At 44.6% G+C, this 13,996-nt stretch overlaps 1 protein-coding gene across 2 annotated transcripts in view; it reads left to right on the top strand.

The window, feature by feature from the left end:
* The window catches only part of RGS6 (regulator of G-protein signaling 6), an 833,734-nt gene that overhangs the window by 694,721 nt on the left and 125,017 nt on the right, over positions 1–13,996 (top strand). For both annotated transcript variants that reach the window (XM_006865561.1, XM_006865562.1), the window contains exons 8-11: positions 1,984–2,065; positions 3,210–3,284; positions 5,670–5,768; positions 7,293–7,354. In XM_006865561.1, the coding sequence (XP_006865623.1) occupies positions 1,984–2,065; positions 3,210–3,284; positions 5,670–5,768; positions 7,293–7,354 (318 nt within the window). The remainder of the gene's footprint in view (positions 1–1,983; positions 2,066–3,209; positions 3,285–5,669; positions 5,769–7,292; positions 7,355–13,996) is intronic.

The raw sequence follows: 13,996 nt of genomic DNA, 5'->3' as shown, positions 1-13,996 counted from the left end.
GGCTGTGAACCGCAAGGTCAGCAGTTCGAAACTACCAGCTGTTCTGTGGGAGAAAGATGAGGCTTTCTGCTCCTGTAAAGATTTACAGTCTCGGAAACCCTGTTCAGGGTCGCTATGGGTCGGAACTGCCTTGACGGCACTTAACAACAACAACATACCTCACTGCGTCACTGAGTCCTGGTGTGGCACTGTGGGTTAATGTGCCAGACTGCAAAGCCGTTTGAACTGCTCACCAGCTGCTCCTTGGAAACCCTATACAGGGTTGCTATGGGTCAGAATCGACTCGATGGTACTCAGCAACAACATACCTCACTGCATGGGGCTACAGAGGACCTGGTTCATAGTCTGTGGGCAGTATGGCAGCTCATTGTAAGAGTGAGATCTCGAGCTCTGTAGGTTAGGACTAATCATAGCTAGGAGTCCTGGTGTGGCACTGTAGGTTAAGTACAGGACTGCAAGGTCGGTTTGCATCACAAGGTCAGTGGTTAAAACTCACCAGTTGCTCCTTGGAAACCCTATACTGGGTTTCTATGGGTCAGAACCAACTTGATGGCACTTAACAACACAATGGATCTGAGTTGGAAATGACCCAAGAGGGCCAGTGATTTGCACAGTGCCATTTATTGTTCTCATTCATTTTCCTCTGGACATCTCAGTATTTTCCCTGTCTACAAGGTCAACCACCTGCTGAACTTCAGGTTGGGTCCAGCAGCCCTTGTGGGAGGTGGGCATAGGACACTGGTGCTGAGTTGTGGCAGACAGAGCTCTGGCACCATCTGAGATGGGAGGGTAGAGAGGAGACTGGACTTCCTTGATGCTGAATGTACCTGTACATCCAGGAGCCACTGGGAAACAAGGAGTGTTAATTCATACTTTCAGAATCAAACAGCATCACGTGTTGTAAAAACAGGAGGAATTGTTACTTTGTACATTACAGTATTTCTCGATTCACTTTTTTTTATAAACTCCAGGATTACATTATAATTATGGACACATTTAAGTACATGTTAATGATCACCCCAAAAATCACAAGGGAAGTATGGGTTATTTCTATCCAGTACACTGAAGTGCTCCCAAGAGAGCTGAGAACAACCAAAAGTTACGTAGCAATTAATCTGAGGTGCTCTTTACTTAGAGAGATAATATGAAGTAATATGCACTTCCTTGAAAGACTGTTCCCTACACTGCTGCGCGAACCTGTAGAACTTCCTTTTGTCACCTGTAATTTCCCCCCTTGCGATCTGTACAACCCCCAGCTAAGGCCAGAGGAATTTTCCTCCTGGGTCTTGTCACACACCAGAACCATTAGCCTGCTTTTAGAAAGCCACATGGCTTAAGTGATTTTTAGAACACACAATTTCAGCATTTTGAGGCCATCTCTACTGTCTCTGAATCTAAAGCAGGCTTTCGAATTTGAGAATGAAACCTTTGCAAACCCATGACTATATTCCTTTCAACATACAATATAGAATATACTTTGGTGGGTGGCCATGTCAAAGTTCATGGTTCTTAATACTCCAAATTTTAATAATTCAAATCAATATTTGACTTCTTGCTCTCTCCTTAAACCCACCCTTATCATTACAAATATGTAGTCATTTATAAATCTAGCCTAAGGTTTAGGTTTCCTGGAGGGAATTGTATACCCATAATTTTCTGAAGGGGGCACAGATGATTTGCCCTCAGCTACAGACAAAAAGGTTAGCAGTTCAAATCCACCCAGGCACGCTGCGGAAGAAAGACCTGGTGATCTGCTTCAATAAAGATTATAATGAAGAAAACCCCCATGGAGCTCAGTTTTACACTGTAACATATGGGGTCACCATGAATGGGAATCGACTCAATGGCAACTGGTTTTTTGCAGACAGCTGGAGCCACACAGGTATCATCTGCCTAACGTGAACTAAGCTCCTAAAATTGGGGTAAGAGGCAGAAGAAATACAGAGTGCAAACACCTCTACTTGCCTTTCTTTATTATTTCAGGATTGACAGGAAAAAGGACAAGACAGAAAGAAAAATTTTGGATAGTCAAGAGCGAGCCTTTTGGGATGTCCACCGGCCAGTGGTAAGAAAGTTTTGCCTGGGTCTTCAGTGTTGTTGTTTTTACAATTTTCTCATTTCCTTTCCCTGAAAGGAAGCACTGTCTTTAGCCACCAGGTGTCTCTTCTTAAGAAATTCATTAAGCTTTATGAAACTGGCTTTGCTGTTCCTTCATATGTCTCATTCTCTGCAATGTACATCTATTCCGCCTTTTGTAAATATCCATCCATGGCAACATGGATTGAAAATAAGCGGGGGAGCCTGTGGTAGTTCCACCAGGAATCTCTAGGCCCCAGAGTTTGCATTCCCAAAATAAATGATTTTACTTCCACTGCTAGTCAACACTGTATTAAATTATTCCCTTTCAAACATTCCCAATTTTAGATTGTTAAAAAGAATCTGATCATTTCCCTCATGAAACAGAACTAAAAAGGAATAAACTATTTCAGCCTTCCTAATAACCGAGGTCTCTGGGTGGCACTTGCTTAGCTGCTAGTGGAAAGGTCGCCAGTTCCAGGCCACCCAGATTCCTTGGAAGAAAGGTCCAGCAGTCTTCTTGCAGAAAGTCAGCCCTATGAAGTGAAGCGCAAGGTGACTCTGACGCACATGGGGTCACCATGAGTCAGTGTTGACTCACCAGCAACTGGTGGCTAAAAACTAATGAAAAGCAAAACAGATAGCTCCTCATCATGGCACTGTTGTTGTTAAGTGCTGTTGAGTCAGTTCCAACTCACAGCGACCCTGCATAGAGTTTCCGAGGAGCGGCGACCTTGAGGTTCAAACAGCACCACACCTGGACTCCCCCCATCTTGACAGCAGGCGGCTACTATTAAGCAGTTATGTATGTGAAATAACAAAGGATATGGCTGAATTCATCTTACCACTTAGAGTAATAAGTTTACACTCAGAAACTATATATGATGCCATCCACCTATCATTATTAAAGATTATGAAGCAAGCTTTTCTATTTTACCTGAAAGCTCTATAGAGAAATACATACTGGAGATGAAACATCTTTTTATTTAAAAAAAAAGTATAAATGGCCTGGAAAAAAGCATTCACTATTTGTCATGGGAAAAATAGAGATTGGTTCTAATGGTGCCATTTGGGCTAAAGTGGGAAGGTGGTTTTCAGTTTGTAATTTTATGATCATTTTTTTTGTCTCTCAGCCAGGTTGTGTGAACACAACAGAAATGGATATCAGGAAATGTCGGCGCCTGAAGAATCCACAAAAGGTTAAAAAGGTTGGCTAGTTCAGCTAAATTAAAAATGCTGAATGTGAATACCTTCCATCTCTGGTACTGCTCAAACAGTAACATGCTGTTTGCCACTGTGTCACACTGAAACTTTGAAGCCTTTCATTCATTTACTCTACAAATATGCATTCAATGGTTGGTACATGCCAGTCTCCCTGCTTGTTACTGAAGCGCAGTGGCACGTACACAAGGAGCCCAAGTCTGGAGTGGGTAAAGCCAGCACACAGCACCACAAATCCTGAGTTAGGGGGAGCACAGTGTGGTACAGGAGCCCCGGAAACACGTGTGTGTGCTGAGACCTCAAGGATAAATTCAAGAGGCTTCAAAATTTCATGGACATTTTAGTCAAAAGATAATGGAATTTTCCATAAACTTCTGAAGCCCCTTCATAGCAGTTGGTTCTGGGGAGGTGACAAGAGAAAAGGAAAATAAAGGAACAAGAAGTGGGGAATCCTACAAGTGAAAACAAGCTTGATTCTCTGAATCAAGTGTCGGTCTTTTTGGCTAGCCCACCCACGGGGCAGTGTGAGAGGCCTGGATACTATTCTAGCCAACACACCTCACATGCAGCTCCCACCCCTGTCAGTGAAGGCTTGTATGTTGCTATTAAACCAGCTGACTGCAGTGGGACTTCCAGACTCACACTAGGAAGAAGGCCTAGTGATCTATGTTCAAAAACCAGCCAGTGACAGCTTTGGATCATGATGGTTTGATTCTGTGGTACATGGGTTGCCATGAGCCGGGAGCTGATTCACTAATTTTAGTAAAAGGGCACTGGCCATCGCATAACCATGGGACCACACTCAGAACACCCCACCACCCATACATACCAGGCCACCACGGACCTTAATGTGGGAGGACATGACTGCCCTCTACAGTGGCATTTTAAAAAGCTTGGCGATATCCCAATCCCAAACTGGCTCTTTATCCCAAACCGGCTCTTTATGAATCTCTTTTCCTGTCTGTGTATGTGGGGGTCGCTCTTGTACTCCTGTCTGCCTCTCTCTGTCTTTCATGTATGTACATATCAACTTCTTGAATCTATGTATATTGTTCTCCACTGGGATAATTATACACTGGACTATTTTATATCAGTCTTAAAATGTCCTCACGGAATCTTTAATAGCCATCTAGTGCTCTACTGCTAGCTGGAAGACTGGGGGTTCAAACTCACCCAGAGGTACCTCAGAAGACAGGTTTGACAATCTGCTCTGAGAGGTCCTGAAAACCCTGCCGGGCACAGTTCTACTCCAGACAGACGGGGTCACCGTGAGTCAGAATCAACTTGATGGCAGCTAACAAGTGGTGGTGTAGGATAAGCCCTGGACCACGAAGTCGGTTTGAACCTAAGGTTGGTAGTTCAAACCTAACAGATGCTTCTCAGAAACCCTATTCAGGGTCGCTATGGGTCAGAATCAACTCGATGGCACTTAAGAACAAAATTTCATGAAGCCCACTTTCATCCTGTCTGAGCTTTCTCGATGTTATAGATCTCAGTTATACATTGCATACCCTTCAAGCTTTCATTTTTTTCCCAAAGCAAAAAGTATCTTTAGGAGCTGCTTGAAAAGTAGCCATAGCTGTGGACATGTGGGGAAACTGAGGCCAGAAATAGTCTCAAACTCTGCCATCTCAGTTTGATACCAGTTAGACACGTTGATTGGTTATGTGCCGTGGAGTCAGTTCCGACCCATAGCTACTTTGCACAGGGTTTCCGAGGCTGTAAATCTTTACCGGAGCAGAAAGCCTCATCTTTCTCCCGTGGAACAGCTGGTAGTTTCAAACTGCTGACCTTGAGGTTCACAGCTCAATTTGTAACCATTCCACTTGGCATGAAAATCCACAGGGGGTCTTTTTTCTTATGTAATTTGTTTTATTTTTCTGTTATTGTTGACAATACACATGGCAGGATAATTCTACAATTTCTGCATATACAATTCATTCACACTGATCACATTCTTCAAATGGTGCTGCCATTTAAAGAGAGGAGCATTCATGCATACCTTTCAGCAGTTCTTGGACATTCTCGTTTGATGCACAAGGCAGATGCCCAAGACCCACCCACAAAGATCCAGATTCAGTAGATCTGGGTTGGGCTGAGCAACCTGCATGTTTAGAAGTATTCCAGATGATTCTTTACAGATGGGCTATGGAACCATCCTTGGAGAAATGCTGACTTACTAGGAGACAGTTGTCAACTCAATAAAAGAAAAGATTTTCTAGCAGCGCTCACCCAAAGATAGGATGAGGTGCCAAAGGAAGAGACCAAACACGTCTTGTGTGGGATGTCATGGAGTGGTTTTGAAGCACAGATTAAACACACTCTTTATTCTGAGGGTCCATGACCCTATACACTTTCTTCTTTTTCTCCAGTCAGTGTATGGTGTGACTGAAGAGTCCCAGTCCCAAAGCCCTGTGCACATACCCGCACAGCCAATCAGGAAAACGACAAAAGAGGACATCCGGAAACAGGTGAGGGAATTGACTCCTGCCCTCCCAGGAGGATAAGTGGCCAGTTAGAAAACCCTTTTCATGTTCACCTCTGAAGACTGAATGCACTTTGAGTTCCTGGAACCCAGCTGTGGTTGGCTTGAACCTTTGAGTGTTGTGTGTGAACAGTGTATGGAAGCTTGAGAGAAAAAATCTCTACCAAGTTTCTCCAGCAGTTATTAGTTATCTCAATGTGGTGGGTGATTACTATAGTCAGGCATCCCACGAACACGTATGGAAGCCAAAAGGAGGAAGGTATCAAATCACAAGGTCTTAAAATCATCACGTGGTTCCAGAGTAAACCAGGGCAGGACCTCTGACTGGATTAAAGCTGTGATTCCAAAGTTTAAGAATAAAAAAATTTCCCATTCCCAATGCCACTTCAGAATTATTTGGTTCAATGTTGTTTTCCTTCCCAGAAAGAATAGCTAACTTCCTGACTCCTTTCTGGAGATTACTGGTAAAGATGCAATTTTAGGGTCTACCCTTTACCACTGAGTCCTAGTGTGGTGCTGTGGATTAATGCGCCAGACTGCAAAGCCATTTGAACTGCAAGTTTGGCAGTTCAACCTCACCAGCGGCTCCTAGGAAACCCTATACAGGGTCGCTATGGTTCAGAATCGACTCGACGGCACTTAACAACAACAACTTAACATTGTGGCATTGGTTGTTAAGTAGAATTCCTACCTTTCATGCAAGAGAGCCAGGTTCAATTCCCAGCCAGTGCTCCTCATGCTCAGTTCACATCCGTCCATCAGTGGAGACATGTGCCGGTCTGATGCTGAACAGGGTTCAATGGAACTTCCAGAGTAACGCTAGGAAGACAGACCTGGTAATCTACTTTCAAAAAACCAACCAGCGAAAACCTTCTATATCACAGTGGTGTAATCTGCCAATAGTCATGGGATGGAGCAAGTAGTGTGCATGGAGGCAATGTATTAGGGCCAATGGCAACTAATAGCAACATTCTTTATATTGTGCTTCACTCGTTTCTGGGGGAAAACCCAAAGGAGTAACCCTGTAGGTGCCTGTCCGTGGCAAGTTTATTATTGGGTGGCAAAGAGGAAACCGGCATCTGTTAAACAGCTATTTGATGATTCTTGTCAAGTACATCAAGCACATGGATATGATATATGTGTGAACAATGATACAAAGAAGAGAGGGCACTGGGGCTTAGTCAAAACAGGTATTTCTAGTACACATATCACTTGCCCATGCTGCTGCTAAACTTTGTAGAATATAGTCTGCTTTTAAGTTTGTAATCACGTTGGGGAATATAAGACTTCAATTCCAAGTGAGCATTTGATCAAAGGCTAAACTGTAGAGCATGAATCTTCAGTGGTGTAGGAATTTCCAAAAGGGTAAGATGCCATGAGCTGGCTGGTTGGAGAAACCATCCTAGGGAAGGTGTTTGGGTCTTGGTAGAAAAAAAGCATTTGGGTCCATAAAACTAAGGGGGAAAAAAAATCTGATTTTTGCCTTAACAACCTTGTTTTCTTTCTCCAGATAACATTCTTGAATGCCCAGATTGACAGGCATTGTTTAAAAATGTCCAAAGTGGCTGAAAGGTATGTTTCCTCTGCATAGTATTATTGCTTGCTTCTAATTCAACAAAGGAGAAATGTTACAGGGCTATCCTTAACAAGTGTGTGCCATTCCAAGAGCTCCAATTGTAGTCATTCCTTTACCTGATGTGCAAAATGACGCAGGCCCAGCATGAGCATTACTAAGATAACAGGTCTTCCTTGAGTGGTGTCAAGAAACATCTTCTACGTGAAGCTGCCCAGTGGATGGCTACAGGACCTTGTCAGTCATGGAAGAAAGCCCTTAAAAGCTACAGAATGCACTTTTGCCTCCAGCATCTTGATGAATTCAAATGGGATTGCTCCCTTTTCAGCTATAAAACACCCAGATTCACTTTACAGGGGGAACGAAATTATGTGTGCCCTTTGAGGTGCTGGCCACATAGATGGCGGGGGGACTGGAGCATTTGGAGGTGTTCTGTCTTCACACACCATCACCCACTGAACTGCATCACAGCAACCGTAAAGAAGATATTTGGCACCTCCAGCAAGGCTTGCACGGGAGCATCTATGCTGCAAACTGAGCCTGTAGCTAGCTCCATTTGGTTAACTGGTGGGAGACTCAGTCTCGTCAACTAAGTGGCCTGGTTTTGAACTTGCTAGTGGAGAGAGGAGACCACCTAGAGAATCTTTCTGGAATGAATCTAATCAGGCAACAAAGAACTGAACATTTGTTCATCCATTAATGAAATTACCAGCATCTGAAGGAATCAGGGACTTAAGTCAGGTCTTAGAATTTATTAGGTGCCTGATGTGGCTCTGTGGGTTAATGCACTAGACTGCAAAGTCGGTTTGAACTGCAAGGTTGGTGGTTCAAGCTCACCAGTTGCTCCTTGGAAACCCTCTAGAGGGTCTGTATGGGTCGGAACCAACTCAACTGCACTTAACAACAACACCACAGTAAACCGTGTCCTTTAAGCCCTGCTCACATAGTGAAGAGGGGGAGGCTGGCTGTGTGATCAACCTGTAGGACTGTCTCTCCTGGCCCCTGGGTTGATCCACGTCTTCATTCTAGATAAATAACTGACTGAGGCTATGAAACCCCACTCCCCAAAAAGAAGTCTGAATTAATATTCTGCCTTGAGGAGATAGATGACACTCTAGGATTGGGATCATATCTTTGTTGTTGTTGTGAAGTGCCATTGAGTCGATTCCAACCCATAGCAACCCTGTATGAGGTTTCCAAGGAGTAACTGGTGAGCTTGAACTACCGACCTTGCAGTTCAAATGACTTTGCAGTCTGACACATTAACCCACAGCACCACACCAGGACTCCATGTCTTTGGTGGCATCTAGTCCAGGGTTTCTCAACCTCAGCACTGTTAACATTGTAGCCCAGGTAATTCTTTGTTGTACGGGTTGCCTTGTATATGGTGGTGGTGGTGGTTGTTAGGTGCCATTGAGTCAGTACCGACTCATAATGACCTTATGCACAACAGAACGAAACACTGCCCAATGCAGGGCCAACCTCACTACTGTTGCCACGCTTGAGTCCATCGATGCTGCTATTTGGCCAATCCATTTCGTTGGGGGTCGGTCTTCCTCTTTTTCTCTGACCCTCCACCTTTCCAAACATGATCTCCTTCTCCTGACAATACGTCCCTCCTGACAATACGTCCAAAGTATGAGAGACAAAGTTTGGCCATCCTGGCCTCCAAGGAGCACTTCTTCCAACACGGATCTATTGGTTCTTTTGGCAGCCCATGACACTTTCAATATTCGACTCCAACACCATAACTCAAATGCATCTATTCTTCTATGGTCCTCCTTATTTACTGTCCAGCTTTCACATGCATATATGGTGTTGTTGTTGTTGTTAAGTGCCGTGGAGTCGTTCCGACTCATAGTGACCCTGCACAGGGTTTCCAAGGCTGTAAATCTTTACGGGAGCAGAATGCCTCATCTTTCTCCCGCGGAACCACTGGTAGTTTTGAACTGCTGACCTTGCGGTTCACAGCCCGATTCGCAACCACTACACTACCAGAGTTCCTTATGGTAGGATGCATATATGGTAGGATGCTTAAAAACATCCGGGGCCTCTACCTTTTACATTCCTTCTAGAAGTACCCCAATTTGACAAACAAGAATGTCTCTGGACATTGCCAGATATCTCCCAGGGCACAAAATCACCCCTGCTGAGAATCACTGAGGCAGCTGCTTTAAAGGATGCAGACGGCTGGAGACCAGCATACACTTTAGATGTCTATTGATGTAAAGTTGGCAGTTTTAGCTAACAGGACTACCGAGCTACCCCAGACTTTCACAATCTGGGACTTTTGGCTCGGATACTAGTCTCCAAAAATGCTTTTAGAGCTCACTGTAGTTGCTTTGGAGTCCCTGGATGGTATTCATGGTTAGCACACTCAGCTAGCTGCTAACCAAAAGGTTGGAAGTTTGAGTGTGCCCAGAAGTGCTACAGAAGAAAGGCCTGAGATCTACTTCCAAAAAATCAGTCATGGGAAACCCTGTGGAGCACAGTTCTACTCTGACACATGGGGTCTCCAGGAATGGGAATCAACTCAATGGCAGCTGGTTTTTTGTGACTGCCTGTGAGTGAAATAACTGGGGGTTACCTCACATTGTTGGTGCCATATCCTCACAAGACGTACGGGTTTCCTTCTCTATGAAACAGGGATAGAAATGGCTGTCACGGCATATTGTAAAGGTCAGTGTGAACAATACTAATGTCTAGCCTCTGGGAAGAGAGCTTTATAACTGGCAAGGTGTTTTTCCTAGTCCTAGGAGAGAATGATGCTGCAGGATAGTGCACTGGACCGCAAGGTCAGTTTGAACCTCAAGGTCAGTGGTTCAACCCCACCAGCTGCTCCTCAGAAACCCTAGACAGAGTCGCTGTGAGTCAGAACCAACTAACTGGCACTTAATAACAACAGGAGAGAGTATGGGGCATCTTTCTTTGGGTCTAATTGCCTAGGGCTGGTGGGTCTGCACACAAGAGTCTGGGAGGAGTTTGTTACAAACAAAGATTCTGCAACAGGGTCACTATGGGTTGGAACTGGCTTGACGGCACGTGACAACAACAACAACAACAAGCTCCAGGAACTTGGTTCCGTAGGTTTCAGGACAGAGCCCAGGATCCTATACTCTGAAAACCCTGCAGGTGACTTACTCATTTGTCTCAGGGGATCATTGGTGAAGCCATTGCCCACTATTCAGAGTGACCTGAGAGCTCACATCAGAAGGGCCCTTGGCCTGACCTTAGCTTTGGGGCTTGGGGAAAGAGCCCTAACCAGTCAGGCAGACTTTGAGGGAGCAGGCCCAAGTGGAGCGGGGGCAGCCTGGCACAGTTCACATGCAATCAGGGAGGGACCCCACATGGTGACTTCTAGTGATATTGAGGGATATTGCAACCAACTAGACCTCACTCCCAGGCCGGAAGTTTTCTTCCAAGTGGCAATAACTGGAAACTTTCATGTTGGAGCCCAAAGGAAACTTCCAGATAGAGGAGGAGGACCTGGAAACTGAGTTACAGGAGACCAAACAGCTGGGAGCTTCGTCTGTGGGTGCCTCTGCAGGGCTGGATGGGAATTGTCGTTCCTGCTCCTCTCAGGTGGATATGCCCATCCCCAGTCTGGCTTACAGCAGCAGGCAGGCAGTAGCCCTCACACCTGCGGGAGCAAAGGTCTCCAGCATTTTCCTAGTCTCCTGAGAACTGATGTGGGGGTGGAGGCAGCTGGTGATGGTGAAGGTAGAGTTGCCTAAGGGAATATACATCAGTTCGTTTCTTGACTGCTGTTTCCATGAGTGTTGATGGTTGATCCAAGCAAAATGAAGGCTTTGGTAACTTTAATAATTTTCTCCAATGATTTGGATGTTGTTTCTTGGTCCAGTGGTGAGGATTTTTGTTTCCTTTACATTGAGTGCAATTCATACCGAAGGCTGTCCTCTTTGATTTAAGTTACCTTTGATCACATACAACCCATATCAAAGGCTGTGGTCTTTGACATAAGTTATAGGGTTAATGAGTTGTTTATCCACGGCAAGGCCCAGTCTTTAGTACTTGGTTTGCATACCATGTGTGTGAGGCATTATCATTATTTTTTGGTATGGTGCTTAATGTTGCTTTGGAAATAAGCAGAATCTCAGTGCATGAGATGGACTGTCCTCAGAGGAACCAAGGACAGGTCAGCCTCCCACCCAGACGACCCTGCAGGCTGGCCTGCAATCCCTGCTCTGTGTGTCTCTCCTGACACCACCCACCTGGTGCCTTTAGGAAAGGAGATCACACATGAAGAAGTTAATGCCTCTGCACAGATTTTCTCAGGTCATCCCAGTTTAAAATGATATGTCCCATATTCGCTATGATTGTGTGTTGTTGTTGAGTGCCATTGAGTCACTTATAACTCATAGTGACCCTTCATAGGGTTTCCAAGGAGTGGTTGGTGGGTTAGAACCACCGACCTTGCTGTTAGCTGTTCAATTCTTATCCGATAGCACACATCAGGACCCTAAGTGTCCCTAAAATGCCAGCAGTATGGTACCTGAACTATTTCCTAGGCTGCCTTTTGCCCTGAAAGCCATATAAAAGCCTTTGTGAGAACATTACCCAATGTTTGCTTCAGGAAATATGGTTTCTGCACACACCAGTGCATTTTCCAGATAAATAACATTTACCACGCTAAGCTTACTCGTTTAGCTATCTTAGATGAAAATCCTTCTTAAATATGGCTCCTGTGCTTGCAAAGTAAAGAAGGAACACTATATTTCAGTTAATTTTTCTGGATAATTCAAGATCAAGATTCTTAAGCTGTCTGTGATCAGGAATTTAAAACTTCCAACAGACTGCGCCTCCTTCCCTAAATGTCCCTAAGCCATTATGTTCTTTGAGTCCCTATTTCTGCTTTTTAGTCAGTTTTGTCCCATGTTCCCTTTTAACCTACTTAATTCCGGTAGCTTTTCCTTCTCTTCTCTGACCAACAACATTTCTAATCCACAGTAGACTAGCTATGTCAGTTAGCTATTGCTGGGTAACAAACCACCCCAGACTCAGTGGTTTAAAATAATAGACACTGACGATTGCTCCATTGGGCCCTTCCATGTGTCTGTGTGCAGTTGTTTATTGGGTAGGCAGCTCTGCAGATTTTAGCTGGGCTCCCTCACATGTTTGACTTCAGAAGGTTCATGAGTGGCCCAAATGGATGGGAGTTCAAACCCACCCATTGTTGTTAAGGGCTATTGAGTCTGTTCCAACTCATAGCGACCATGTACAGGGTTTCCTAGGCTGTAAATCTTTATGGGAGCAGAAAACCTCATCTTTCTCCTGAGGAGTGGCTGGTAGTTTCGAACTGTTGACCTTAAGGTTCATAGCCCAATTTGTAACCACTACACTACCAGAGCCATAGTGCCACAGAAGAAAGACTTGATCTACTTCCATAAAGATTATAGCAAAGAAAGCCATATGAACCAGTTCTACACAGTAACACTGAAGGTCACCATGAGTTGAAACCAACAGCCACAGATTTGGTGTCTGCTATGTCCATAGGATGGTTGAGGATGGCCTCAACTGACTCACTGGCACTCTTTTTCACATAGTCTCTTACCTTGCAGCAGGCTACACTGAGCTTGCTCACCAGGGGATAGCAGCATTCCCTGAGAAAGAATAGAACATGCAACATCTCTCAAGTCTAGAACTGACACTGTCCCTTCTGCTGCTGTTCACTGGCCAAAGCAAGTCACAAGACCAGCCCACTTCACCTGTTGCTGTCAAATCGGCTCTGACTCATGGTTACCTCATGCTTGATAGAGTAGAGCTGTGCTCCATAGAGGTTTCATTGGTTGGATTTTCAGAAGTAGACCACCAGCCTTTCTTCCAAGATGCCTCTGGGTGGACTCAAAACTTCCAACCTTCTGGTCAGCAGCTAAGTACATAGTACAATAGCCATTTGCACTAACCCAGGATGGACTCCTGCCTAGATTCGAAGGCTGGGAAAATAGACTCTAATTTTGAAATTAATCTGTCATACCAAGGAATCAAATAACCAAGTCCATTAGCCTAAAACAAAAATGAAGTCTTCTTTATGAGGTCTAGTCTTTTGAGTAAGAGACAAAGAGCCTTGCTTCATCTGTAGACTCTGCTCCGAGGCCCCCGGATGCATATTCCCAGGTAAGTTCTCTGGTTAGCTGGAAGAGTTTTCTGAAGAGAGACCCCTTTTCTTCCTTTCTTTCTTTGTTACCCAAGCCTTACAGCACCGGACAAACTAACTTTGAGAATACAGGAATCCACACATTTCATTTCTAAATTGTCTGGAAAGGCTCTATTTTGTTACATTTCCCCTGAGAATTCTCCCATCAGTAGCAGTGCGGAGCTACTCCTCAGTCCACACACAGTTGTTTCGTTTCATACCTGCCTTGATACTGTGCTTGTCCTTACCGTATTATTCTATTCAGAGCCACTTGAGTGTCACAGCTGACTGCCGAATTGATTTTTTAAAAAACATCATCTTGCTTGCCCATCTTTGAGATTGCTGCTGCCTGAAATTGGATGCCAGTTCCTCCTGACCTGGGAGATCCTGAAATGTAATTAATGAAATGAGATCAGACAGCAAGGGACTGAATACCCTAAGGGTCTGTTAAAGACCTGCTAGGGTGATAGAGGAGTCCTGGTGTGGC

This window comes from Chrysochloris asiatica, unplaced genomic scaffold (assembly GCF_000296735.1).
Source record: "Chrysochloris asiatica unplaced genomic scaffold, ChrAsi1.0 scaffold00079, whole genome shotgun sequence".
Taxonomy (NCBI): Eukaryota; Metazoa; Chordata; class Mammalia; order Afrosoricida; family Chrysochloridae; genus Chrysochloris; species Chrysochloris asiatica.
Note: the sequence above shows the minus strand (reverse complement) of the source record. Positions and strands in the feature narration are given on the sequence as shown.